A 25,181-nucleotide genomic window follows, 5' to 3' on the forward strand; every position below is an offset into this window, starting at 1 on the left:
ATGTTAGTAGGGTTATGCCAATCAAGAGGCCGAGGTAGTCGCTGTGGCTTTGGAGCAGGATCATCGGGTACGAGCCAGCCTGTGCGATGGCCCGTTCAGATTGAGTGGAGCGGCAGGCAGAGAGTGGCAGCTGGGAGTGGCCGTCAGTGGTCGGTAGCGGGTAGTAGTGTGCAGTTAGTGGGGGTTGGCGCAGCGATTGACAGCTTAGATTCGCAAGCTAAAACCCAGGTGGGCAGCCTGAAACTGGACGAACGATGGCCGCGAGTCTGAATCAAGTTCGTCACCCTATGGGGATATTAATTGCACTGCCTGGAGCTGTGGAGGAAGTGTCTGAGAGTGCAAGCAAGGACGATGGAGCAAAGAATTGAGACAAGGAGGAGGGATTCCCTTGCTGACTCAGGCACCAGGAACCGCCGGAAGTAGTCGAGCAGTCGTCATCAGATAGCCTCAACCTGTCACCCAAGACTTTCTTAATTCTGATTTTCAGTCTCTTTTCCGCTCGCTTTTTCACACCATAGTTTCTTAACCTTCATCCTTTCCCCCATGCGACCACCGGATTCGTGGTTTAATGTCAAGCCTCGGAAGACCGTGTGGGTGGCGCTGGCCGCCATCTGCCTGGCCTGCACGTCCTTGCTGCTGTTCTACCAGTACGAGGACATCCCTCTGTCCTGGTCAAATACCCCGGTGACCCCGGTACAAGATGACAGTAATACTACAGCAACAACGACCAGCAGTGTCAGCTTCAGTACCAGTAGTGCACCCATTATTAGCACAGGCACTGCGGCTGCAAACCCCAGCAATGCCGTGCAAGGCGACCGCCGCTGTCAAGCCTTCTCGGACCCCGGCAACGTCGTCTTTGTGATCAAAACCGGTGCGACCGAAGTCTACGAGAAGCTCCCCACCCAGCTCCTCACCACTCTCGGCTGTGTCCAGGACTTCCTTCTCTTCTCCGATCTCGACGAGCAGATCGGCCCATACCGCATCCGCGATACCCTCGTCGACTTCAATGAAACCCTCAAAGAAACGCTCCCGGACTTTGAGCTGTACCGGCTACAGCATGAGTTCCGACGAACCAATCAGGACATGGCCAGCTTGAAGGGCGACAAGGCGTGGAAACTGGACAAATACAAATTTCTACATCTCGTCGAAAAGGCCTGGTTGGAACGGCCCGGTCGCGATTGGTACTTTTTCTTCGAGACAGATACCTACATCGTCTGGACAAATCTTGTTCTCTGGATGCAACGGATCTCACCTCCGACGGAGGCGCTGTACCTAGGCGCCATCGCCTACTTTATGAACGACCCGTTTGCACACGGCGGAAGTGGATTCCTTATCTCCGGTGAACTCCTCAAGCAGTTTATCGGCGATGGTGGGCTTGCCAACAAGTACGACGACGCCTTTGCGCAAAACTGCTGCGGTGACTCGGTACTGGCCAACACCATCCAAAAGGAACTCGACCTCCAAGTCCAGCAGATGTTCCCGCAGATCAATGGCGAGAAACCATCTACCCTCCCATTCGGCCCAACACACTGGTGTCAGCCCGTCGTAACAATGCACCACCTCCACCCACGAGAACGAACAGCCATCTTCGACTTTGAGCAAGCTCGTCCCGACCTAACGGTACGTCTTCTCGACCTTATCCTCTCCCTCTCACCCTCAAGCTAATCATACTATCTAATAGAAACCCCTCACCTTCGCCGAACTCAGCCACCTTCCCTTCCCCAACGGCACAATGTCCTCCTTCGAAGAAGACTGGGACAACCTCTCCAACATCCGCATTTCCTTCGCCGGCAGCCTAACAGCCTCCCTCGAAACCTGCCGCGACGCTTGCGCCGGCCTCGAGCAGTGTTTTCAATGGCGGTACAACACGGACGGCGAATGCGAGGTCTCGACACAGGCGTTCCGCGTGGGCGGGAAGAAGATGCCCGAGTCAAGCGGGAAACGGTGGTTCTCGGGTTGGAACACGGAGCTTATAAGCAGGTGGAGAGAAGAGCATCCTTGCGAGGAGGTGCTTTGGGTTGAGCCCAAGAAGGTTGGTGAGTATTAGTGGTAGGTGAGTGAGTGGGTAATTATACGGTGCACAGAACGGTATGAGTTGCTGCATTGCTATTGCTATTGCAATTGCTTGGCTATTGTTACGGTGTTATTTTTCCGAGACTGGGTCTTGACATTGTCCGATCGTCTGCGGTGCAGGCGACGACTACGATGACGATTTGATATCGCTTTTTCTTTCTCTTTTATCCTCGCTCTGGTTGGCTTTCACATTTTCAATTTGGGTAATAAGGTTGCATCTCTACACCGGCGTTTGCTGTCCTGTTGGACTATCATTGCTTTGCCATTTCATTTGTTTTTGAAAAGGATTAGATATTTCTCATGCCGGTATATAGATAGCTATCTTATGTACAACCTGTAAATACATGCACCAGCGTCCAATCATTCATATCCAACACGTAAGATAAAGTAGACTCCGGAAAAGGACTGATGAGACGAACATGATTAGGAAAAAAGACGTAAAGAGAAAAAAAGTGTAAAACTAGAAATGGAAAAGGCTAAAAGAGGTAGAAGAGAAGAAGGTAAAAAGCTCAAAAGGAGGTGAGAAAGAAGAGAAATGTAAAAATAATGGTTGAAGAAGAAAAGGGAAGAGAAATGAAGAAAGGTAATGAAGAATCAAAGATCATGATGAGGACTCCTCCTTCTCGGAGCTCTCGGAAGCAGATGTGGCTTGCGGCTGGGGCGCGTTGACGCCCTCCTCACCACCGGCGTCGTTCTTCCACGACCCAGAGTAGTGATGTGATACCAGGTAAGGGCCCTGGTCCTGTGGCAGGCCACCCTGCAGCGCGGCAAAGGCAGCCTGGGGAAGGACCAAGATGTCGCCGAGAAGCTTGGGCTCCTTGAGGTGCTTGATATCCTCCTTGGTGATATCCTGGCCGGTCTCTTCGGACACACTGTGGAGCAGAGCCATAGTGATAGCCTGAGGCCCTGTAACGGCAACGACATCCGGGATCATGGGCTTTGTAAGGTCGGACAGGGAAACGTGGTTCTCAATCGCTTGTGTCTTGAGTTGCTTGACAACGTACTCGATGACGGCCTTGAAGTGCTGGAGGTGCGGCTTCACCATGACCGTCCAGCTTGAGAACTGCCATGCGTCGAACTCGATACCCACGACAACGTTGACGGGGTGTTTTGTGTCCTTGGTAAACTTCTCGGGAATCCATTCGGATACTGGAACCTCGCAAGAAACATCGAGATCGCTCCAGATACCGCCGTCAGCGTAAAGGATAAGAACCCGGAGGAAGTCGGCTTTCAAAATAGGCACCGACAGAGCATTGTATGTTTCCAGGACGTCGGGCCAGTGTGCGTAATTCTCACGGACGTATTGGTCGGCGCTTTCATCGGTAAGGAGTTCGTGGCGGAAGTTCGGGTTCTTTTGAAGCCATAGGTCCATCAATTCCTGGGCCTTCTCGTTGACGCCCTTTGGACCACATTTATGCCAGATCTTCGCCGGGAAGTTGGGGGCCGCCTGGTGCGCGAGGAGAGGTTTGATGACTGAGCCGGACTCCTCGTCATCTTGCGAAGTAAGGTTGGGTGTGTTTGGGGAATTTTGCGAGTCTGCGGTCTTTTCGGGGAGGACGGTCTTGGTCGTTGTCACAGTGTTTGTGACGGTCACGGTAGCGGGTTGGATTTTAGAGGTGATTGCGGCGGGGATAGAGGTATGTAGCGACATTTCGAGGCTCTCATTTTGCGTGTGAAGGCGGATGACTCGGTTGAAGAGGTACATGTTGAAGATCAGGAGGAAGACGACAATGGCCGCCACATAGCGACTCGGGCTCATCATGAGGCCCGCCATTTTGAAACGAGTGTAAAGGAAGTAGACGAATTAAGATCAAAGGGTTTGTAGATGGTGAAGAAGAAAAGAGCGTCGAAGAATGAAGGAACTCCTCTTCAGAACGGAACGAAAATCGAAGAACAAAGACTTTTAGCACAACAGCATGGCTGAGATTATTATTGACCGAAAAAAGGTGGTGAAAGGATGTCGGGCGAGACTTCGGGGGGCTTTCCAAAGCTGAAGAAGGGAAAGAGAGGCTTATGCAGGGGCCACCTTCTTGCTCATCAAATGATGCCGGATGAGCAATTTCGAGTCGCAACGCGGAAGAGTTATAAGATGCCGACTGCAAAAGCTGTCCACAGGCTCTTGTAACCAAAAACCAGACCGCTCAAGAAGATGACAAGTGGAAGAGTGAAGGGAGATCACTCTCACAGGGTCAAAGCCTGGATCGTGAAGGAAAATCAGCCGCCTGTGAGAAAGGGCTAAAAATGGCGAGATGATCTCTCTGGATCAGGAGAAACACTGACAGGAAGGAGGCTAAGCTCCAGTCAATGTTGTTCGGTTCCTATTGGAGTGGCGCCGCCTGTCTGGATTTGAGAGACCCTGCTGGAAAACGCGTTGTGTCGTTGGTTCTGACTCTTATAAAGAGGGTCAGATATGCACCCACTGCGCCTCCACCAGCCCCGCCACGCTGTGATTGAGTTTCTGTCATTGGGTGAGACGCGAGGGTAAGGCCAATTGGATAATTTGAAGCCAATAATGAGCCACGGCCGTGAAGGAATGCGCCATTTCGGGCTCGGCCACTTGACGCCACGGGACGCGGGAATACCCTGTTCCGAGCTGCTGACTAACATCGGCTTGCAGCCACATGCTATCAACGTCTGACAAAACTACTAGTAGGATTGCCGGGGAGAGGAAATTAAGGAACCTGGTTGGAGAGACTGTTAGCATTGAGGCTCTAGGTCGTGCTGTATAAAACTTAAGTTTCTAACCATATTCGCTTTCTTCCATGGTATCGGTTGCGCTTAAGATGTGAGTTCAAGAGTCAGTCAGTGGTTGGCACGTGCCAACCTCACGCTATCCCATTCAGGAAAACAACCCAATCAGGAAAACAAGAAACATCCAGGCAACGAGTCGAAACAACAATTCAACAACCTCTTGGCCGCTCTTGTCGACCACTTGGCGAAACCTCACGCACACATATCACTCATGTCTTTCACCCCCTGATATATTTCTGCAGCTTCAATGCGCCACAACTGCTCGGAATAACCGGCCTCCGTGGGGCATCAACACATTCCCACTAACAATCAATCGCGAGTTCCACAATCCACACATTCTCCAGATCACAGCATTGCATGCCCAGTCAATCCCGCAGTCGGGACCGCTACGGTCGCGACCGTGAGCGAGACCATTCTCGCGCCCAATCCCGGAGAAGATACCAGGAGGATGAGTCTGATTCCGAGGACTTTGAGGACAGCCCGCGCGACCGGCGTTATAGACGGGGCGGCTACCGTCGGGCTCGCGGGGATTCGCGAGATTACGATTCTTACGACGATTACGAATTAGAACGACGCGACGACGAACGACGACGGGAACGATCGAGAGCTTCAGCAGCCACATCTCCCCGCAAACGAGAACAGACCCGCGACCGAGACGGTGGACATCGACGACGGAGAACCGATGACGAGGCAAGCCCTGCGCCGCGCGCACATCGGGACCGAGGATCACGAACACGAGATACAGAACGACATCGGGACCGAGGCCGAGACCGAGGGATTGAGGATGAGGAATTAGAAGAGGCGCGCAGGCACCGGCGCCGAGAGCGGGAACGCCGACGTGAACGTGAAAGAGGCGGTGCAACATCGAAGCATAAGAGTACGGAATCCTCGAGCAGTGCCGCAGGCCTACTCAACGCAGATGCCCTTGCCAAACTCAGAGCACAGCACGAAGAGCAAGACCGATTGCAGCAACGCCAGGCCGAAAAGGATGCGAAGGCAGAGAAGAAGAGAAGGCGCAAGCGCCCGGCGGTTGAGGGACAGATGCGGACTCTCGAACCTTTCCCTGATGAAACACCCAGGGGCCAGTCTAAGGGTCGTATTGTATCGGGGGCTTTCTTGGAGGAAGGCAGAGCTCCTGGCGAGGTTAGACTACGCGGAGGCGGAAGAGGACCGCTGACGGAAAAGCGGTCGGAGGAATACAGTGACTTTTCAGATGCGAGACCACCATTCTGGAAACGAAGGAAATGGTGGTGGATAGGTGCAATTGTCGTCATTGTCATCATAATCATTGTTGTCGTCGCCGTGGTCGTATCGAAGAATAACGACAAGGGCTCCGACTCCGGCTCCGGATCGTCAGACTCTTCAGACTCTAGCAGCAGCAGCAAAGGGGATACTTCTGCTCTGGATGGTCTTGATCATGACAGTATTCCGGTAAGCCTGGTCTTTTATTATGTATGTGGGTTGAGTATACTGACCCAACCTAGAAATCCGCGCAAGGAACAGTTCTAGACCCGTGGACATGGTACGAAACAACAGGCTTCAATGTAACCTACACCAGCGAGACTGTTGGTGGCCTCTCTATCATGGGCCTCAACTCTACGTGGGACGATTCAGCGCGGCCGAACGACAATGTACCGCCACTGAACGAAAAGTTCCCCTATGGATCACAGCCCATCCGCGGTGTAAACCTCGGAGGATGGTTTTCTCTCGAGCCTTGGATCACGCCGTCTCTGTTTGAGGGATATTCCTCAGACGTGATTGATGAGTATACTTTGAGCACGCAGTTAGGCAGTAATGCCGCCCAGAAGCTCGAAGAGCACTACGGGACCTTCATCAATGAGCAAGATTTCAAGGATATTCGCGATGCCGGACTCGATCACGTCCGGATCCCATTCTCATACTGGGCAGCGACTCCTATTGATGGCGATCCGTACGTGGCCAGAGTCTCCTGGCGTTATCTCCTGCGCGCGATTGAATACTGTCGTAAATATGGTTTACGAGTGAAGCTCGACCCTCACGGCCTTCCCGGTAGTCAGAACGGCTTCAATCACAGTGGAAGACAAGGCGCCATCAATTGGTTGAATGGAGATGACGGAGACAAGAACGCTCAACTCGCAATGGACTTCCACGACAAGATCTCCAAGTTCTTCGCGCAAGACCGCTACAAAAACGTCGTCGCAATCTACGGTCTCGCCAACGAACCATACATGCTCTCACTCGACATTGAAAAAGTCCTCAATTGGACCACCGAAGCCACTAGTATGGTCCAGAAAAATGGCATCACAGCTTTCGTCGCTGTGCACGACGGGTTCCTGAACCTCAGCAAATGGAAGTCGATGCTCAAGACCGGACCCTCGGATAACATGATCCTCGACACCCACCAGTACACCATCTTCAACACAGCCCAGATTGTCCTCAACCACACCGCCAAGGTCAACCTCGTCTGCAACGACTGGCACGCCATGATCGGCGAGATCAACTCTACATCTGCAGGGTACGCTCCTTCCCCTTTCCTCATTCATAAACACTAACATACAACCCAGATGGGGCCCCACAATCTGCGGTGAATGGTCCCAAGCCGACACGGACTGCGCCAAAAACCTCAACAACGTCGGCCGCGGCACCCGGTGGGAAGGCACCTACGACGAAGGCGACTCTACGCAGTACTGCCCAACAGCCGACGAGTCCAACGGCCCCGCATGCAGCTGCCAGTCCGCAAACGCCGACCCCGCCGATTACACGGACGAATACAAGAAGTTCCTGCAGACGTACGCGGAAGCCCAGATGAGCGCTTATGAGACTGCGCAGGGCTGGTTCTATTGGACTTGGGCGACGGAGTCTGCGCCGCAGTGGAGTTATCGCACGGGGTGGAAGAATGGGTATATGCCGAAGAAGGCTTACGCGCCGGAGTTTAAGTGTGGGGATGAAGTTCCGAGTTTTGGGAATTTGGCGGAGAATTATTAGGAGGGTTTAGTTATTGTTGTGGTTGTTTTTGCATTTCTGTACATACCTACATACGTGCCATATGGTCTCTGCATTTAGCATGATGGTGCCGGTGTATTTATGATTGTTTCATAATCTCATGGAACCTACTAGAAGTTGGACTATTGAGATCTACGCTACAAAACAAGCTGTCTAAATATCTATAAGCTCTATCCAACCCGGTGGCTAGAGCTATCCGCAGTGTGCCGTGCCCTGCACTCTAACTCCTTGAACCAACCTCCAGGCCCTGTCAACCAATCTTCCCTCTCCATGACGGTTCGGTTCCGGAGCGCTGTGTCGTGCAGGCCATTCAATATGGTAGTCAGCAATTCCTTATCAATGGGCCAACGAATCCAGCCATCAATTCCCGCGTCCTTGAGCTCATCACGCATATAGTCTCCCAAGCTTTCAGAAACAACAATTCTTGGAACACGGGGCCCCTCGCCTTCTTTGTCACGTTGGAACTTTTTCTCTTCAACGTGTATCATCTTTGTTGCAGCCGAACATATTACTTCATCTAGCTAGATGGTTTTCACACCTGTTAGCAAGGAATCAACGTTCGAAAAGGAAGGCCTAGTCTCTGTACTTACATTTGGTCCCATGAAAGCCACGTCAAAGTACCGGGAAGATTCCGACTCGAAAGCAGTGCGATACAGTTGTGAACACTCTACCCCGTTGTCGACCGCAACAACCCTGTGCCCCCGACGCTTAAACTCGGCGACCAAACTCCCTCTGTCTTGGGAATCACCTCCCGCTATCAAAATAGACAATATTTTGGGAGAGCTTTCGTGTCTTTTGGGTTCGTTAGCAGGTCATGCATCCGGAGAGGTAGACAGCGCTCAGGGCACAAACATTGCTGGGGAGTTATCTTGCGTTGGTGGCATTAGCGAAGAGTTGCTGTCTAATTGTAGCAGCGGCTTGATCTCCTCACTATCTTGAACGTCGTCTGCATTGTAGTCGGATTCATCCTGTGGATTACCGAACGGCGTGTGCCAGAGTCCAGGGAATGTAGACATGTTGTGACAAAGGTGAGAAGGTCATTCACGCCGAATATAGAAGGGAGATATATATGATGAGGCTTTCTGGGATCTGCTAAGAGTATACCTAATTTATGAGATACAACTCCGTCAGTAAAAATATGAGTGTAGAGCTGCACTAGACGTTTGACTCGGACAAGCACTCACTGCGATGGATGCTAAGTGATCAGAGCTGAAGATGAGCAATGTAAGTCTGTAAGATATAGTAAAGTGGTAAGAGGTAAACGAATGTAAGTAGCTGATGGACGCTAGTAAGTGTCCTGAAGAGAAATTTCGAGCACTTGAGTTGCTATAAGAATTAAAATGTCGACTCTCAATGAACCCCAAAAAGGAAGCAACGACCCTGGACCAAGCTGGATATCGTACCTTCCCAAGCACAAAGTCTACAAGACGAGTAGGTGTGTCTGTCATGGAAATTTTGATCTCTGTTGGCTGCGATATCTATGCCTAGGTATTCTACAAGCCTGGGTTGCTGTTGGACCAAGGGGTGGGGTCATATATATATTGGTCGGAGCCAATTTTCCTGGCGTATATTTTCGAGACAATCACAGCCACAAGACGTTTAAGCACGAATGTGAGCCTATGCATTCCTTCTACTACAGGCACTTGAACCGAAAGTATGCCAGCTTGACTCTATGGACTTTGAAAGTATATGCAACCCAGGTGAGGTCACGTGGATATGCACTCTCCAACCAAATGCCTCACCTGCTTCCTCTGTGCCTTATTTGCCATCTAACTCTTTATAGAATTCAATGATCAGGCGATATATCTCGCTCTGCCCAACTCTCACGAACGCGGTTATGAAGGTCGCCAAATCGTGCCGTCAATGCCGCGCAGCTAAGCGGAAATGCACCCGTACTGACGTCTCTTCTCACTTGGCTTGCACATTATGTGGCCAGAGAGGTCTCGACTGCTCCCTGATAGCCGTGTCGAAACCGAAGCTGCCGCAAATCATCGCTCCAGCAGTCGTGGTGCCAGGACGCGCCGACAAGCTTAGCAGTGATGCTCGGGACGAACTGATTGATTTGTATTTTCAGATCATTCATGACAAGCCGCATACTCTCTTTCATCCAGCATCTTTGAAGTCTCGTGTACAGACTGGGTCGTTACCGGACGCGACTTTGTTTAGTATCCTCGCATTGGCAGCCCGATTCTCAGAGGACCAACATATACGAAAACAGACCAGGTCTTTCTTCCAAACGGCAAAAGACTCCTTCAAGAAAACATTGGAGAACGTGAATCTGGACAATGTGCATGCTGCGGCCCTCATAGGGAATATATGCGGGGTTGAAGGGGAACCAAGGGGAGAATCGCTATTTTTCGGCAAGTGCACATATTAACGAACAGCTTTATGGTCAGACGTTTCTGACTGTCCAGATAGGCATAGCGTTCTGTATGGCCCGGATTCTTCGTCTTCCAGAACCAGATGCAAAAGATGATACGATCATGAAAGAAACCAAGATTCGGACTTATTGGTCTCTGTACATGATTGACCAGTGGTCCTCGGCTGGTTTGGACACGCCACGCCAAATCCCCGACACTACTCAACACCCGCTTCCGATGCCAGAGCTGGAATTTCAGCGCCTGAGGCAGGGGGCCCAGCAAGTCAACTCTACCAGAGAACGTATTCCCGGACTATGGGGGTATATGGTCTTGCTCGCCCGAATCTTCGGCAAGATACATGAGTTGCACCGTCAGCTCGCTAACGGACGCCTGACCAATAGTGAGATGGAGGAAAAGACTCACGATTTAGCATTGCAACTAGAAGAATTCACCCAGAACCTTCCGGCGCACATGGAGCTCACAAGACATCACTTAGAGCAACACGCCGGAGTCGGTCTAGGAGCAGCCTTTGTTGCTCTTCATCTCGGGTATCATCACTATTCGACCCTTCTTTACTTTCATTACTTGGACTCGACCCAATTTGAGGTTCCCAATCAGCATCTCTTCGCAGCGCGCTGCAAGTACCATGCGGCGGCCTTCAGCGATCTTTTGAACTCTTCAAACGAAGTACCCGGATGCGGTGCTCTGTACTTCATTGTCTCACACATGACGGTAATTTCATCGTCCGCATTGCTACATACTCTATTGTTTGGAGAAACTGGCGAACTACCGGACGCTCGGAGACGGCTGTCATACAACTTTCAAGTTCTACTGGAACTCAAGCAGTATTGGCCCGATGTCGATACGATGGTAGGATTCCTTGATAGTGTCTTACAGACAACGAGGTTCACTGATTCTCTACAGATCACACGATTGTTCACTTTTCAAGAAGCATGTATGCGATCTACAGATCGGGTCTATGTGATCGACAAATGGATAGTCAAATTTCTGCTCCAGCATGCTCTACCTATGGAGAAAGGTCTTCGTCCACCCAGGGCCGAAGAACTTGCAGAGCGCGACAAATTTGCTGAAGACGCACTTTCTGTCCTTCGTCCTGCAGATTGCCGATAGATTAGTTACATTTCGCTTATGCAACTGGTCTAGCTGAGGTCCTTGTCTACGGCAACCGCTTTCGATCGAATACCGAGTTCCTTTGCACTCGAAATGTTTGGACTTTCGCCGTCGAACAAGGCTGCAACTTCTTCCAGAGTCGGACCCTTTGTTTCGACGAAGAGGAAGTATATGCAAAGGCACTCAACGACGAGAATGGCAAGATAGACGAAATAGAACCGCCACTGCAAGTTCTCAAGTCCGATTGGGTTCACATACTGGTTGAAGACCGATGATAAAGCAGCCAGCGCAAGATTCAGAGCAATACCCCTGGCTCTAATGTTGAAGGGCAGAATCTCCGCGCAATAAGCGACTGTGAGCGCAGGCCAGGCAAACCCAGCAACCCCGTAATAACGGAATATCATCGCAATCACTGCACCGCCGGCCCCTGAGTCACCATTCTGGTCATACACAGCCGAGCATCTTTCGATAAGTTGTTAGCTTCAAAATCCCATTGGGTATTTTTTTTTGAGTTCATCATACCCAGTTCAGACACTGAATGTGACCAACATTCCAACTGCAGCAATCACGAACAGCTTGCGCCGCCCTAAGACATCAACAAGGAAAGCCGAAAACCCAATTGCTACAAGGAAGGACCAGATCTGTAACCGTCCATTGATGACTGCTTGGTCACTGGATGAGGTAATGCCCACCGACTCGAGAATTGAGTGGATATAATAGGACACCAGTCCATTCCCAGAGCACTGAGAGAAGAATGACACCAGCGCAACGAGGAGTAAACGCTTACGATTGCCGGGAGTCTTGACAAGAAGCAGCCAACTATTACCGGAGTTTTCTTTCTCGAGCCTGATAGTGTTCTGGATCTCATGGAACTCCCATTCACAAAATTTGTCGCTCATATCTCCATTGCCATGGTACTGTGATCGCCCCGTCAGCTTGGTCTTCTATGGACAATATGAAAGAAAGAGAGGACTTATGGACAGATCTTACCTTGACTAAAGTGTCGAACGCATCTTCTATCTTGCCCTTGGCGCAAAGCCAGCGAGGACTCTCTGGTAGGAGCCAGACACCGAAGAACTGAATCACAGACATAGCAGCTTGCAGTGCGACTGGAATCCTCCACGACGCATCCTAAGTGTATTTGATTGTGCCAAAAAACGGTCCGAGCCGCAATGATAGATCCAATATATCACAGTGTATTATACATTGTCGTCAACGATCCTCTGTGCTGTGGATGCGCGAGCTCGGTCACCAACAATGGGGCTGAACCTTGACTGACGTTCGACCTGTTTGAAACTCCAAGTTAACGTTGATGGATCTGAGGAACGCGTTTTGGGTCTGAAGCCTACCCCAAGCCCACCAAAAACCTGCCTTCAATAAACATGTTCTGTTTCACCGATGGAACCGACTGGACAATGGCCCCTACGAAGATTACGATGATACCCAATGCCACCCCTGCCCGACGACCAAATAGGTCAGAGACATACGAAGCTATTGTGAGACGAAGTCAGTCAGTGTACGTGTATTTTTTCACTCTGGGTTCGAGAGAGCAGTATACAGAATAGCACGGCAGAGATGCCTCCGATGTTGTGAATTGCGATCAACAGGTCCAAGTCTGATCCTGTCGGATTACCGAAATCTATTCCATCGTCAGCCAACTGAACTGAGTCAAAGTAGCTGAATTCGCTCACAGTCTCGCCATGGTGGCATGGTTTGCAGTCCATTGAGCAGCGAGCCATCGTATCCATCTATTGTGGAACCTTTAAAGCCGCATTGTCAGCATGGTTGATGGATTCTCAAGATATGACAGCAACATGCCGGGGAATAGAATGGGCATCATGATGTACAGTCTCCGCAATCCAGAGTGCTTCTACCAGGTAACCTTTGGAATTTCGAAAGGCACAGATGATCCATTAGGCAACTCCACATGCTCAGTGGAAGAGTCCTTGACCTCGTTTATGTCTCTGATAGTATTCATAGTGGGAGCAAATTGCTTTCAAGAGACAGCTTGGAGAGTGAGAAGACATACTTCAGAGAGTCAATTGCAAGTCCTTATACTATTCATCGAAACCACCGGGAACGTTTATATCCCCAAGGGGCTTGCTGAGGGCCTTTCATTCTCTCGAACCGGCATACCTTCACCACATTTTGTTTAGTGAATTTGGGGTACATTAGCGGGGGAATAGGCTAGCCCAGATGATTCCGCCTTTCTTTCAAGTCATCTGTAAGTTGACTCCGATCCTGTGGAACGGCCCTCATTGGCCCAATGTCCATTCAACCGGAAGGGCGGCATATCAGCCAGTCAAAGATGCTCTTTGCCCGCTTCCCCGCAAAGTGGAAGATTGCCAAGCAACCATGCGTCGAGAGAGCTTTCTTCGAGAGAACCAGAAAACTCAGAGCACGAATGGTACGATGACGACCAAGTGCGTTTCGGATTCTATATTGCAGTTTGACCCAATGGGACGCTATCAATCCCGAAAGATGCGTCACGCTACTATGCAGAGTGAAATACCAACAGCGGGAAAGATAAGTCCCTCTCAAAGCGGGTTATTTAGTCTCGCCATTGCAGACCCAGCTGCTGCGGACACTATCCATCGCATTTTCTTTCTGAATACTCTATCATCATGGGTTCTACGGGCACTGCTATTCCTCATCTTCGTTCAACCAAATCTGGAAAAGAACTGGTTGTTGATGGACGACCTTTCCTCATCCTTGGCGGCGAGCTCCAAAATTCCTCGCTCACATCTGCTGAGTATATGGATACGGTCTGGCAGAAGCTAGTTGACACGCACTACAATACTGTACTCGGATGTATCACCTGGGAGCAGATTGAGCCAGTCGAGGGTCAATTCTCTTTCGAGGAGCTGGACAAGGTCATCCTTGAAGCTCGGAAGCATGGCCTTCACCTCGTTCTACTGTGGTTTGGCTCATTTAAGAACGGAATATCCACTTATGTTCCAAGCTGGGTCAAAACAAACCCCAAGCGTTTCCCTCGTGCAAAGCTGAGAAAAGCGCGCGGTGTCCTCGAGACTGGCGACGTCCTCTCAATCTTCCATGAAGAAGCACCCAAGGCTGATGCTAGAGCTTTTGCCCAGCTTATGCGGCATCTCAAAGAGTTTGATGAGAAACACTCAACTGTCATCATGGTGCAGGTCGAGAATGAAACCGGCCTGCTAGGTGACTCGCGCGATGCCAGTGCAGCGGCCGAGAAACGCTTCTCCGAACCAGTGCCTCAAGACCTTATCCACTTCCTCGTTGATGACTGGCAACACCTGCACGTTGACCTGAGAAACAACCTCATAAACTTCAACGCCCAGCACAAAGCCAAGGGATCCTGGGTCGAGGTATTCGGCAAAGGCCCACGAACCGATGAGCTCTTCATGGCCTACCACTACGCCCACTACCTGAACAACGTAGCATCAGCCGGAAAAGCCGAGTACCCAATCCCACTCTACACAAACGTTTGGCAGAACTACGTCTGTGAAGACGGCGACAACGATTTCCCCACTATCGTCGGCGGCGGCGGTCTACCAGGCGACTACCCCTCCGGCGGCGGCACAACAACCGTTCTGGACATCTGGCAGAAATTCGCACCATCGCTAGACTTCATAGCCCCAGACGTGTATTTGAACGAATACTCCTCCTCCTGCACTAAATACCGCCACCGCAACCAGCCGCTCTTCATCCCCGAGCAGCGTCGCGATGACTATGGTGCGCGCCGCATCTGGGCGGCTTACGGCTCCTACCAGGCTCTAGGGGTATCTCCCTTTGGCATCGACACGCAAGCGCCCGCCACGAACCCATTCACGAAACACTACGCTCTTCTCGACTCCGTCTCCTATCTTGTCCTCGCCGCGCACCGTACCCCGAACTCGTCGGTAGGCTTCTACTTCGACGAACTAAACGCCGACGGCACGGACCCCTCGAAACCACTAACGAAGCGCTTCGAAAACATCGAAATAACAATAGAACGTTGCTTCGTCTTCGGAAAGCCATCCGCCGGCTCAGGAATAGTCATCCACCTTGGGGATTCCAAATTCCTCCTTATAGGGTGGGGATTCCAAGTCCGGGCTCGCTCTTTGTTACCCGATGCAACATTCACGGGTATATTAAGATTCGAGGAGAAGGTCGTATCGAATAAGGAGAAGGGCGAGCTTAGGACGCTCAGGACGCTTAACGGCGATGAGACGCGCAGTGGGCAGTTTGCGATGATGCCGAGTGAGGAGCCGGATTATGGTGGGTTTCCGATTTGTGTTACGATTCCGGCCAGGACGGGGGTTGCGGAGGTGGAGTTTTATGTTTTGGAGGATGGTGATGCATGAGGGTCTTTACCTGGAGATAAGGGGCTGAGGATGATATGAATAGACAGCCTGAAGGAGGGGTGGATTGTCAGCAGTCGAATATTGATGTCGTGCCTATTTGAGTACGGAGTGCATTGGCAGATAATTTAAGATTGTAGAGCCTGGGCAGTCTATTGATAATACAAAGACAACTTGGTATCATGACAGTGAACATAAGCGGCAGAACATGCATCAGAAGTCAAATGGCGCTCAAGTACGTAAGGCAACATGCTCATTAGGTCAATTGGGCATTTGTAAACATAGAAGTTAGATGGATAGTTAGAAGAAAGATAACGATATAGATCAGGCGTTTAGCGCAGCAGGCACACGCAGTGTACTTCGTCTTTCATGTCTCGGTCGAGTCCGTCGACATCGAATGGGGTGACTGGTGAAAGCATCGAAATTGACGTTGAGATGGCATAGAGGGCATCCTTTTCACGAGCGGTTGAAGGAGAAGTAGGAGCTCCATCCGCGAGCCTTGGTCTTTGAGGTCTTTGATGCATCATCCGAGGTAATGATTGCGGCCTTTTCTTCGTCCGTTGGCTTCTGCCGTGGCTTCGTCATTGGCAGTTCCCTATCCCTTTCCCTTCGATCGCGGCCGGCGGTTGGTGGTCGTTGACTCCGTGGGAACCGAGGTGTGAGAGGCGTCTTGATGGCTCTAGCGACTTGTTTTGCAGAGCGACGGAGCTTCTCTCGCATCGCCCATTGTCGTTTCTTGGCTACATAGAAGAGGGCCGCTGAGGTAACTGCATCCCAGGAGTGATATTAGTTTTTGGATCGGAAAGGCAGCGAGGGTCAAGTGGAACGGACATCCAACCACAACGACGACTCCAACGATGACGCACAGCGCAATCATTCCACCATTGGACATGCCACCGCCTCCAGACTTTCCCGATGCACCGGCTGCATTGAGAGCTTCAATATCGTCTGGATCGATCTCGCCCTGGGCAGTTGTTTGAGCGACAAAGGTCGCGGCCACAAGGGCGCTGTATAGATAGGGTTGAAACATGACTCGTTCCTTACTGCATAATCAGACTGAACTGTGGTAGTGGGAGGATCACGACGTTGTCTTAGGTGATGAGCGTTGAATTTGAGGAGGGTCGAAGGAAATTGAGGGCGCAGCCAGGAGAGCCATGGGCGTTTGTTTGTCTATATACAGCGTACCAATCTCAGGCTGGAGTCACACAGACACCCAATTTTCAGGATTCTGCAGGATCGAGTCTCATGGCAACGGCAGTTGATAGGCTCAGGCTAGTCCGTTCGCTAGGATGATTCGACAAACCTGAAGAATCGACACCCTGGACTGGAACGGGGGCTCGTTTCACGGCGCAGGGGAAAGGTTGATGGACCAATCCACAGCGCCAAACGGGCTGTCACCCTGTGATGCAGGCGCTGGGGTTGTGACGAGGATCTTGGCTGGTCCTGGCTTCTCTTGGGTGGCCGAGCGTTGTAGCCAATGATGCGCGCGTCTGTACCGCCGACGTCGATCCTTCCGATTTAAATAGTATCACAGTCGAGAACCCAAGGGTTCAATCTCGACGAGTCGTTTCTGGGGAAAGACCTATCTACCAATCAATCAGCAATCCTCGCCTGTCTCAAGACTGGTTTCGGCCGACGTACAGGGAACTTGCGTGCAGCAACTCCCCCATGCCCTAATTGGGATGCGAAGACTTGTATAGCCAAAACACAACAGTTTGTCTGCGAGGAGAACATCATGCACCCTATGCTGCAAGTTCCTGGTTTTCGATTGCTTCCCTGAAGGCTTTGATCAGAAAATGAACGGCTGACCTCGCAGGGTGGGACCGAATAGGATGAAAGAGAGCGACCAATAGAATTGAGTGACAAGTAGGTAGTAAGTTCTTTCGAAGCTCTTATGTCGTTAAGGGTACACAGGAGAGAAGAAGGAAGTCATGAAGGAGGATTGCAGTTGGAAAGTCCGCTGGAGGCTCAGCGTGCCTCCCTTTTCCAGTAGTCGAGACCGCAGGTCACGCTTTCCAATCTGCTCGTTCAATTTTACGCAACCTTCAACACCTCGGGACTTTCACCCCTCGCATCTTGGCCTCAGATGATGATATACGTCCTCACCCTGCGCTGGCTGTCGCCGTGTCTGAATTGAACTGTTGGTACTGGTGCCTCCTATCCAAAATGCTCGGTCTTTCCGAGATGGTGTCACTGACTGAGCGCGCAGTAGCAATAGTCAACCACCACCAGCGAGCATGGACAATACAACCACCGACTCCCTGTCAGCCGAAGATCCGCTCTCAGGTCCAGAGTTTGATGGAAATGGGTTCGACGCGAACGAGGAGGTATTGCTCCTTCAAATGACACAAACGAACCAGGATGCAGTTTCCCCTAGTCTTCAAGCCCTGCTAGACGACCGCATTAATTTCGCATGGCCTTCAGGACAACGGCCACAATCTCCTCTGGTCCTGGAACAACCTCTAGTCCTGGAGCGACCGAAAAGCCGCGGGGTTGACACTGCAGCGTTCAGCTTCGCGAAACCTGCCCTGAATGGGAAGCCGTTCTCACTCCAGCCGGCCTTGAAGCGCACGTCTCCTGCCGCGAACGAGGAGAGAAAAAATCATAGTGGACAAACTCTGGCAAATGCCTCAAGTGATAGCCAGGGTCCTCAGGTAGAGTACGTAGGTTGTCACCAAACTTAGGTCAAAGCTGACTTTTGCAGGTTTGCTGGACATCCTTCTACCCGAGATAACAAATCGCCAGAAAGATCATGCAGATCCGATGCGGCTAGCATACCGGCTGAACAGCGACAAGCTCAAAGCGAACCGACCTCACGCCTTACTACACGAGATTCGAACATAAGGCCGGGATCGCGACACGAGGGTGATGGTAAGACCGGACATGAACAACCGTTGCCACCCAAGCCGCAGCATGATAGGCAGCAGCAACTATCGGCTGAGCCTACAGGGCAAGGTACGTGCTTTATGAGTGACTCGGATATTGTTAACCTGTGTGCAGACGCGGAATATCTTGCGCTATCTCGGATGATCGTAGGTTGATATCCGATTCAGCTCAGCGATCTCGAACTGACATCGAAAAGCATGAACAGCCCCAAAATGATTCAAGGGACAACGAAACGGCTTTCAACAAAGAACCATGTTTCGGTCCTCCGGGTATGGGCCAACCTGATATACTTCAATCACGGCCGAATAACAATCAATGGAAGGTTGTGAAACGACGACATGGCGACAAAAGGGAAACGGCCAAACGGGTAGCTTACGCACCTTCGGATCCCGACATGCAGGTACCTGAAGAGGCACTGTTCCAACAGCTTATTGGCCGACTGAGAGCCCGAGAGGAGAGCGAAGCAGTGGCTACAAATATGCAAAAAGAGATGGAGGCAAACATGGTAGCCCTGAGAGAGGAAAACACCTTCCTGAAAGAAGACCTTGAGCTACTGAGTGAAAGGTTGCAGCAACGAACTGCCGAGGCCAGAACCTACGTATCACAGACAGACTCCTGGAAGTCGAAACTCGCAAAGGTCAAAGTCTTCCTCAACGAACTAGGAACCGGGTACCAAAACCTCCGCAGCGACGCGATCCATTTCAAAGCGACCCGCAAAATACTCGACAAGGAGCGTAAGGAAATAGTGGAAGGCATTGAGGATGTCAAGGAACGGATGAGCCAGATTGCACAAGCATCCGGTGACAAGCGTGCCTGCCTTACAGACGCCGAAAGCCTCATCGCCTCACTTGGCCAGGAGCTAAACCACGCAAGAGAAAGAGTTCAATACTCCCAGAACCAGCTGATCGACGAGAAGAAGCGATCGCGATTGCTCGAATTACACATCCAAAACTGCTCACGTACTCAGGACAAAAAGCTGGACTTGGTCAAAGCCAGCCAGCTCGAAATGCTCAAGAGCCTTGAGTCCACAATCCAGACCGCAAGCAGAGCTTATGAAGCGTCTCATACAAACATTAGTGATGGTTTTGAGCGAAAATTTGACGACTTCCTCGCCCAGATAGGAGCCGCCACCAAAGGTCTCTCAGACGGGAAGATGGATGTGCAGCAATGCAGGGAAATTATAGGCGCTTTCGAGTTCCGGTGAGGCCCTTTTCAATCCTCCAGCCAGGCTCTACTGATATTTGGAAGCATGGACACGGTGGTACGACAGTTGGAGGTGGGTATTGGTAACCATTCGACGAATGCTGATGAGATGATGCGAGGCTTGGAAGAGCAAGTTCGATGCTTCAAGGGCAGTTTGAGCGAGATGTCAAGTCTATTCGAACAACTGTCTTCTAGCAGTGGCCGTTGCAGCCAGCTTCAGACAAAGCTTGAAGAGACCGCACCGCTTTTCGACAAACTGGAACTTTTTGTTGATGCGCTGCAGAAAAGGGAAGTAGATCTGGGGCATCAAATGGAAGGCCTCGAGACGAAGCTGTCAGAGGTCAAATTGCCAGAACGCTTTGAAGACGATTATGTCCACATCTCAGTGAAGCTGGGGCTCGACAATGAGATGCAGCAGCTGAATTTAACGCTGAAATCGACTGAGGAGAAACTCGAAGCTCAGCAGTCCGAAAGCGAACAAAAACAGAAGGAAATCCGCGATCTCACCGCAAACATACAGCAAGCAGACAGCAAAGCAAAAAAGCTTGCGCTAGAGGATCAAAAAAGAAGGGATGCGATGGATTTCGAGAAACGAAGACTTGAGGACGAGGTACACCGATATTCAGGTGAGGCGAAGTCATTGGAAGGAAGATTGGCAGCCCAGCAAATGGACAATGCACAGAAAGACGCTGAAATACGTGATCTGGCGACACAAACCCATCTTTCAGAGGCAAATGTAGCCAGGCTCGAAACGCACGTAGCCAGCTTGAATCAAAAGATCGAGGGTATGGAAAGGAAAGCGCAAGACCAGCTTAAGAGGGCAATTGGGGATGCCAAAGACCGGTGCGCATCGGAGTTCGATCAGCAGCTACAACGGCACCTCATAGAAAAGGCAGAGCTTGAGGCGAAAAGAAAAATGGCGGAGGATGAGACGAGTGATGTGCGAAACCGACTGGTAAGTGTTCGCATTTCAGCGAGAATTTGGTACTGATTGTATATAGAAGGAGGCCGAAAACTCGGCCCTAGAATGGCGCAAGGATCTAGAGAACTTGGTTAGTGAGCCTCTATATATGTCGTGAGCTTGAGCTAATGGATTAGTTGATGGAACGAGAGAAGCGAATTCAGGATCTTGAGGCGCTGCGGGCTGAGCACACTGCCAGCATGGCGAAGCAAGCAGCCGAAATTGAACAGATGAGAACCCGAGAGTTGACACTCACGGCGCAGCACAACTCGCTTCTTGGAAAGTTCGACGAGGTCCATGGGAGGCTGAACAGCTTTCAGGTTGACTTGCTCAAAACCATGGGAGAGGATCAGCTGTCCAGAAAGACGCAAGAAGGTTATTTTGCTACACTCCAGGACGAAATGGCAAAGAAGAGAGAGGAGTGTCAAGGCTTGCAAGACAGGCTGACGTCTATTCAAGATACACTCATGATAAAGACAAAGGAGTGTCAAGATCTAAAAGACAGCTTCCACGCGACACAGAGCGAGCTTGCACAGACGACAGACGAGTGCAAGACATTGCGAACTACCCTCACTTCGCTCCAGGGCAAGATTGACGATACCCAAGCGGGACACCAAACTCTGTTGGAGACTCTCTCCGCAACCAAGGGCAAGTTGACGATGAAAGAAGAGGAGTACCTCGCGGCAAGCAAGAAGCTTGAGAAAGTGGAAAGTGCACGAGCAAGCCTGGAGTCTGGCAGGTCAAAGGCAAAAGCGGAAATAGTCGGTTTGCTCAAGCGGGTGCAGGACTCGGAGTCAGATGTGAAGAAGGTAACGGAAATTCTTCATCAGATGGACGTTGCTCAGCCAGGCCAACCATTCCCCGAGATTTTGGAGCAGTTGAAGAAAACACTACAAGCTAGTACTGCGGCAGATCTAGCGCCTCAGAGGCAAGGCCCGGTGCAAGTGAAGACACCCGAGACTTCGGCACGATTCAGAAAAGTCGAGATTCAGAACGGATCCTACAACCATGGAGAAGCGGGAACTGATGCAATAGAGAACGGCATCAAACAAGCGGCCAACAAGTACGACGAGCCGTCGCCGTCTAAACGAGCGGGAACCATTGTCCCGTTCTCTAGCATTCTCGACGGACTCTCGCCCACTCACTTCTCAAACACCGACGAGAGCTTTGACCTCTCCGGCGTACTTGCACAGACGCCAGTGAAGGTACCATCGACGGAGGAACCTTGTGCACCAGCAAAGCCAGAGAAGGCCAACCCTTTGGCCACAGTTGCAAGCGAAAGCAAGCATCCTGAGATAGGGAGCCAGCCCGAGCCTGACCGCATTGCCAACACCCAGGAGACATCTGTTATGAATACGCAGGAACGAGTCAGCCAAAGCGTACCTGCTGGACAAGGCCTGCCCAAGCCACAGAACTTAGCCACAATCCGCAAAGTCTCCTTCGTGACGCAGAAGACCGTTCCAGAGACGAGTAACCTTCAAGTCCCAGATTCCCAAGAGAAGGCACTCGAGGGTGAACTCCACGGACCGTCACTCGAAGGCACCCATTCAACTAGAACGAATCGATGGACATACAGCAAACGCCAACGGGAGGTGCCAGCGAAGCAACATGAGACCATGGTTGACAAGCCGTCATCCCACAAGGAAGACACTAGCAACAAGAAGGCGAAGACCTCTTCTACAACTTCCGCACCCACCCAACCGAGAATCGCAAGCGAGCTCTACGGCCGCCGCAAAAGTCCTACCCGGCTAGCCTCTGGAAGCAGCCGCATTTCGTCGAGGGCAATCATTCCGGATCAGGCTGATCCAGCTAAAAGCAGGAGAAGGTCGGCGCGGACGACTCGAGGTAAGCCAGACGCACCAACGTCGTGCAATTTCTGACCACGTAGGGGACAAATACAATGCTCGATTCAGCCAGGGTGCCTAGCGAGATCAACAGGGAAAGATTAACGACTCACCACATGATGATATATACCATATAAATAGAGATGACGGCAAAATCAACCTTATAACATCGCGTATGATGGAGAATCTGCAACGCAAATGGAGCACAATGGTGGACGGATATATATGATGTAGAACATATTGATTGACCAAGATTGTCTGCTTTAACGCCATAATGAAACACCGTGTGCCGACACATCCCCCAGTATGATAGCAACCAGAGGCTAATTAATGGCCGCCCCTATTGCAGTGTCTAATGTACATGATCGTCGTTCGACGGAACAAGCGCAATCGTCGCATGTCGTGCGCAGAGGTGAGGGTGAGGTGTATAGTTCGCACGATCGAGAAGGAGAGGTATTTCGTACTGTCGATTGAAGCCGAGCCGCAACTCGAATCGCATGATCGAAGTCACCAGTCGCATTCGTTCTAGGTCGAAGAATCGAGAATCGACAAACGCCGCGCGCGATACCCGGACGATACCCAGGTTGCTTCCCATCCTCTATTTATTCTTTCCACCCTTCGTCGCTTCCAAAAACAGCACCTTCCTCTTCACAACGGGATCGTATTTCAACATGCTGAGCGGTCTGTGGGTGCGGGCGCGCGTAACTGTGCGGTAGTAGCCTGTCATCGCCATGGAGATCAGGCGGACGACCATGGTGCGTGACTTGGCTTTTTGAGAGAGGGTAATGTTAGTTGCGTTGCTCTGTAAGAAATTCGGCGCGGTAGGGTTTTGGGTAGATTGATGGGAAATTAAGGGGATTGAGAGGGAACATACTCTTCTTTGCCATTTTGGCGGATGTGAAGGGGAAAGTGGGAGGTTGTGAAGGTAAAGTAGTCGATTCGATAAATGTCGGGGAGGATTCGGAGGTACAGCGGAAGAGGTTTGTGGCACGTGATCTTGGCTTTTGGAAGGGGGTTAGCGTTGTTCGTTATCGGAGTCGTGGCTTATCGGTATCGTATCGGCATTCTTATCGATAAGAGGCCTTATCGCCTGGTGTGTATAGAGCACCTACTATCTATTATTTTCCAGCCCTACGTAAATCCTTGAATGGGTTTGAACTTCAATACGTTGAACACGAGCGCTGTTAAACTGTAGGGCTTGTAGAGGAAGTCTACGGGTGTATGCTACCGGAGAACATCCGTACGCTTATCGTCTCAGCAAGGTGAACGCGAAACATATAGATGGGTGACCGAACAATGAATGTCGGACATTCGACGCTCTCAGCTTCTAAATTCATGTAGAGAGTTCTTGATGGTGATCTTACTCTATATTTCTAGGCAGAATCATAGCTACTTACGAGCTTGCTCGCGCGGCCGCCAAAGCCGTATCAAGGACCACGAAAGACTCTACGAAAGTGTACTTGGCATGGTAACCACCCACCATGAAGGCTCTTCTTGCGGTAAATGTAGAAGTATAATGCAACTGCGTCTCCTGACTTAACCAATAATGACACTGAAGTAGACAAGGTATTGGGAATCAAGTTTTCCTCCTAAACGTCACTCCCTCGTTCGAGAAAGGAAAGTGTACCGCCTACTTACGACTCAGCGGCTCTGCAAATGTGACAGCAATCAGCCATTGACATCATGTAGTTGGTGTTGATATATCAGGATCATGTTCAACCGAGCGACTAGGTAGGATAGGTCGTAATGGGTGCCCGTGTCAAGCGACTCTGTACATATTTACTTTGTGTTTTACCTTGTCGCGCAGTATTACGTGAACCCGTGACAGCTGGCGAGCATTCGAGCCATGTCAGAAAGATTGCGATGTTGTCTACATCGTGTTTCTCATGGTGCCGGGGCTTGTTAATGCATGAGGCTGTACGGATGAAGCTGAGCAGGTAGTCCTGCCCACGGTTTCTTGCATGCGTAGCTCTGTCGATCACATCAGGCACTGCAGAGTAAGTTACAGTATCAGGCAAACTCAGCATTTCCTACTTTGGGTATTGATCAACCAGCTGCGAGATAGTGCGGCACAGTTGGTTGCATGACCACACAGCTCGATCGCCAACAGACCGGGTAGGAGTAAATGACGCAACGGGCCGGATCCGAGCCGCTATAATAGGTAAGGCATGGTTCCGGGCAACATGTTGGATAGAGCCTCCACCTTATTGGAGCCGGAACTGTTGATCTCGATGTAATCGCCAAGCTGCACCACCGACTCGGGCAGGAAGCGTGATCCAAACCTAGCATACTGGCACAAGGCAGCCAAGTTTCGAACTCGGCTGGCAAGGCAAAAGCCTTCTCGTGGCAGGTATCCGGGATAACATCAGCCAGGAGCATGATGATAGTAGCTGTTGAATAAACATGATAATATGGGTTATGTAATGTAGAGTCAAAAAATCACGGTAGAGATACAGATAAGACAAAGTATACCACCGATGAAAGTAGCGAGTAGCAGCGGATACACAGGAGTCAAGGTGAGCCATCTGCAAGCCAACACGGAGCCCAGGAAGCAAGGTTATTCCCGCGAGATCTGCGGCAGTTAATCTTGTAAACCTATGGGATTGGCGCATCCTTGATAGTTGCATGAAAATCCACCCGATGGAAAGTGCAGTCCGACTCAGCCTCGCGA

The 25,181-nt window shown here is 50.9% G+C and overlaps 10 protein-coding genes across 10 annotated transcripts; 5 read left to right on the forward strand and 5 right to left on the reverse strand.

Moving 5' to 3' along the window:
* Nucleotides 1–183: 183 nt before the first annotated feature.
* Nucleotides 184–2,361, forward strand: BDV14DRAFT_73758 (glycosyltransferase family 31 protein). The gene is made up of 2 exons (XM_073777411.1): nucleotides 184–1,620; nucleotides 1,682–2,361. The coding sequence occupies exons 1-2, from the start codon at nucleotides 544–546 to the stop codon at nucleotides 2,045–2,047; spliced, it is 1,443 nt and encodes a 480-aa protein (XP_073627567.1). The 5' UTR covers nucleotides 184–543; the 3' UTR covers nucleotides 2,048–2,361.
* Nucleotides 2,170–3,938, reverse strand: BDV14DRAFT_73619 (glycosyltransferase family 32 protein). The gene has a single exon (XM_073777406.1). It carries the CDS (start codon nucleotides 3,845–3,847, stop codon nucleotides 2,675–2,677), a length of 1,173 nt encoding a protein of 390 aa, XP_073627568.1. The 5' UTR covers nucleotides 3,848–3,938; the 3' UTR covers nucleotides 2,170–2,674.
* A 993-nt stretch (nucleotides 3,939–4,931) lies between these two features.
* Nucleotides 4,932–7,986, forward strand: exg2 (putative exo-beta-1,3-glucanase). The gene is made up of 3 exons (XM_073777409.1): nucleotides 4,932–6,255; nucleotides 6,309–7,318; nucleotides 7,368–7,986. The coding sequence occupies exons 1-3, from the start codon at nucleotides 5,182–5,184 to the stop codon at nucleotides 7,786–7,788; spliced, it is 2,505 nt and encodes an 834-aa protein (XP_073627569.1). The 5' UTR covers nucleotides 4,932–5,181; the 3' UTR covers nucleotides 7,789–7,986.
* Nucleotides 7,977–8,822, reverse strand: BDV14DRAFT_200660 (uncharacterized protein; the record flags this gene model as incomplete). Its single annotated transcript, XM_073773557.1, has 3 exons — nucleotides 7,977–8,327; nucleotides 8,397–8,598; nucleotides 8,659–8,822. 3 exons carry the CDS (start codon nucleotides 8,820–8,822, stop codon nucleotides 7,977–7,979), a joined length of 717 nt encoding a protein of 238 aa, XP_073627570.1.
* Nucleotides 8,823–9,643: 821 nt separating this feature from the next.
* BDV14DRAFT_209218 (uncharacterized protein) lies at nucleotides 9,644–11,597 on the forward strand (the record flags this gene model as incomplete). Its single annotated transcript, XM_073775590.1, has 3 exons — nucleotides 9,644–10,166; nucleotides 10,225–11,036; nucleotides 11,091–11,597. 3 exons carry the CDS (start codon nucleotides 9,644–9,646, stop codon nucleotides 11,295–11,297), a joined length of 1,542 nt encoding a protein of 513 aa, XP_073627571.1. The 3' UTR covers nucleotides 11,298–11,597.
* Nucleotides 11,166–13,275, reverse strand: BDV14DRAFT_209220 (uncharacterized protein; the record flags this gene model as incomplete). Its single annotated transcript, XM_073775591.1, has 9 exons — nucleotides 11,166–11,759; nucleotides 11,847–12,214; nucleotides 12,288–12,414; nucleotides 12,491–12,583; nucleotides 12,647–12,788; nucleotides 12,856–12,936; nucleotides 12,989–13,057; nucleotides 13,116–13,167; nucleotides 13,201–13,275. 9 exons carry the CDS (start codon nucleotides 13,273–13,275, stop codon nucleotides 11,327–11,329), a joined length of 1,440 nt encoding a protein of 479 aa, XP_073627572.1. The 3' UTR covers nucleotides 11,166–11,326.
* Nucleotides 13,276–13,921: 646 nt separating this feature from the next.
* BDV14DRAFT_209223 (putative beta-galactosidase) lies at nucleotides 13,922–15,957 on the forward strand (the record flags this gene model as incomplete). Its single annotated transcript, XM_073775592.1, has 1 exon — nucleotides 13,922–15,957. The coding sequence occupies one exon, from the start codon at nucleotides 13,922–13,924 to the stop codon at nucleotides 15,617–15,619; it is 1,698 nt and encodes a 565-aa protein (XP_073627573.1). The 3' UTR covers nucleotides 15,620–15,957.
* A 115-nt stretch (nucleotides 15,958–16,072) lies between these two features.
* BDV14DRAFT_200664 (uncharacterized protein) lies at nucleotides 16,073–16,646 on the reverse strand (the record flags this gene model as incomplete). The annotated part of the gene is made up of 2 exons (XM_073773558.1): nucleotides 16,073–16,383; nucleotides 16,448–16,646. 2 exons carry the CDS (start codon nucleotides 16,644–16,646, stop codon nucleotides 16,073–16,075), a joined length of 510 nt encoding a protein of 169 aa, XP_073627574.1.
* Nucleotides 16,647–17,853: 1,207 nt separating this feature from the next.
* Nucleotides 17,854–22,592, forward strand: BDV14DRAFT_200665 (uncharacterized protein; the record flags this gene model as incomplete). The annotated part of the gene is made up of 8 exons (XM_073773559.1): nucleotides 17,854–18,275; nucleotides 18,321–18,571; nucleotides 18,617–18,648; nucleotides 18,699–19,702; nucleotides 19,751–20,660; nucleotides 20,707–20,757; nucleotides 20,804–22,511; nucleotides 22,555–22,592. 8 exons carry the CDS (start codon nucleotides 17,854–17,856, stop codon nucleotides 22,590–22,592), a joined length of 4,416 nt encoding a protein of 1,471 aa, XP_073627575.1.
* A 516-nt stretch (nucleotides 22,593–23,108) lies between these two features.
* BDV14DRAFT_200666 (bL33 family ribosomal protein) lies at nucleotides 23,109–23,397 on the reverse strand (the record flags this gene model as incomplete). Its single annotated transcript, XM_073773560.1, has 2 exons — nucleotides 23,109–23,278; nucleotides 23,385–23,397. 2 exons carry the CDS (start codon nucleotides 23,395–23,397, stop codon nucleotides 23,109–23,111), a joined length of 183 nt encoding a protein of 60 aa, XP_073627576.1.
* Nucleotides 23,398–25,181: the final 1,784 nt, after the last annotated feature.

This window comes from Aspergillus stella-maris (assembly GCF_047715825.1).
Source record: "Aspergillus stella-maris strain CBS 113639 unplaced genomic scaffold BDV14scaffold_31, whole genome shotgun sequence".
Lineage (NCBI taxonomy): Eukaryota > Fungi > Ascomycota > Eurotiomycetes > Eurotiales > Aspergillaceae > Aspergillus > Aspergillus stella-maris.

What these genes read in the sequence shown, in the direction of transcription:
- BDV14DRAFT_73758 (XM_073777411.1), top strand. Translation starts at nt 544, where the DNA reads ATGCGACCACCGGATTCGTGGTTTAATGTCAAGCCTCGGAAGACCGTG. An exon ending in AAGCTCGTCCCGACCTAACG is followed by an intron (nt 1,621 to 1,681) that starts GTACGTCTTCTC and finishes ACTATCTAATAG; the next exon opens with AAACCCCTCACCTTCGCCGA.
- BDV14DRAFT_73619 (XM_073777406.1), bottom strand. Translation starts at nt 3,847, where the DNA reads ATGGCGGGCCTCATGATGAGCCCGAGTCGCTATGTGGCGGCCATTGTC.
- exg2 (XM_073777409.1), top strand. Translation starts at nt 5,182, where the DNA reads ATGCCCAGTCAATCCCGCAGTCGGGACCGCTACGGTCGCGACCGTGAG. An exon ending in TTGATCATGACAGTATTCCG is followed by an intron (nt 6,256 to 6,308) that starts GTAAGCCTGGTC and finishes GACCCAACCTAG; the next exon opens with AAATCCGCGCAAGGAACAGT. An exon ending in ATCAACTCTACATCTGCAGG is followed by an intron (nt 7,319 to 7,367) that starts GTACGCTCCTTC and finishes CATACAACCCAG; the next exon opens with ATGGGGCCCCACAATCTGCG.